This window comes from Dipodomys ordii, unplaced genomic scaffold (assembly GCF_000151885.1).
Source record: "Dipodomys ordii isolate 6190 unplaced genomic scaffold, Dord_2.0 Scaffold23, whole genome shotgun sequence".
Taxonomy (NCBI): domain Eukaryota; kingdom Metazoa; phylum Chordata; class Mammalia; order Rodentia; family Heteromyidae; genus Dipodomys; species Dipodomys ordii.
The window spans coordinates 1,698,951-1,699,421 of NW_012267239.1; the positions used below are offsets into that span (position 1 = coordinate 1,698,951).

The following is a 471-nucleotide window of genomic DNA, read 5'->3' on the forward strand; positions in this document are numbered from 1 at the left end:
CACGGTCTCTCCTGCCCGGGCTGGCTTTGAACCGCGATCCTCAGACCTCAGCCTCCTGAGTAGCTAGGATTACAGGCGTAAGCCACCAGCGCCCGGCTCACACTGTATCTTATTCAGGGGTATGAATAGGGCACTGAAAACACTGGAGCCTACAGGGGGTGGTGGATGACAGGTCCTTCTCCAACCAGGCACTTACTTCTGACTGGCCTCCATCTCCAACAGGGCAGACAGAGCTGAGGTTCCCTTCTTCACAACTGTGGGGGCTGTTGACTCAAGGGAGTGCGTGGAAATGGGCCCAGGCATCTGCAAGCCTTTCATGGTGGTCCCTTTCTAAAGAGAAGAGGAGACAAGATCATTCAGCCCCCTGTGGGCTCTCCCAGTGGACCACTCAGACCACAGCGCAGGCTGCTGGGAACCCAGTTAACACAGGTTTCTCAGGGTTTAATAAATGAAAGAAGAAACTGAGGTTCA

At 54.6% G+C, this 471-nt stretch overlaps 1 protein-coding gene across 3 annotated transcripts in view; it reads right to left on the reverse strand.

The window, feature by feature from the left end:
• Depdc5 (DEP domain containing 5) overlaps window positions 1-471 on the reverse strand; it is a 135,404-nt gene that overhangs the window by 49,707 nt on the left and 85,226 nt on the right. For all 3 annotated transcript variants that reach the window (XM_013014494.1, XM_013014493.1, XM_013014492.1), the window contains one exon: window positions 197-330. In XM_013014494.1, coding sequence (XP_012869948.1) covers window positions 197-330 — 134 coding nt within the window. The remainder of the gene's footprint in view (window positions 1-196; window positions 331-471) is intronic.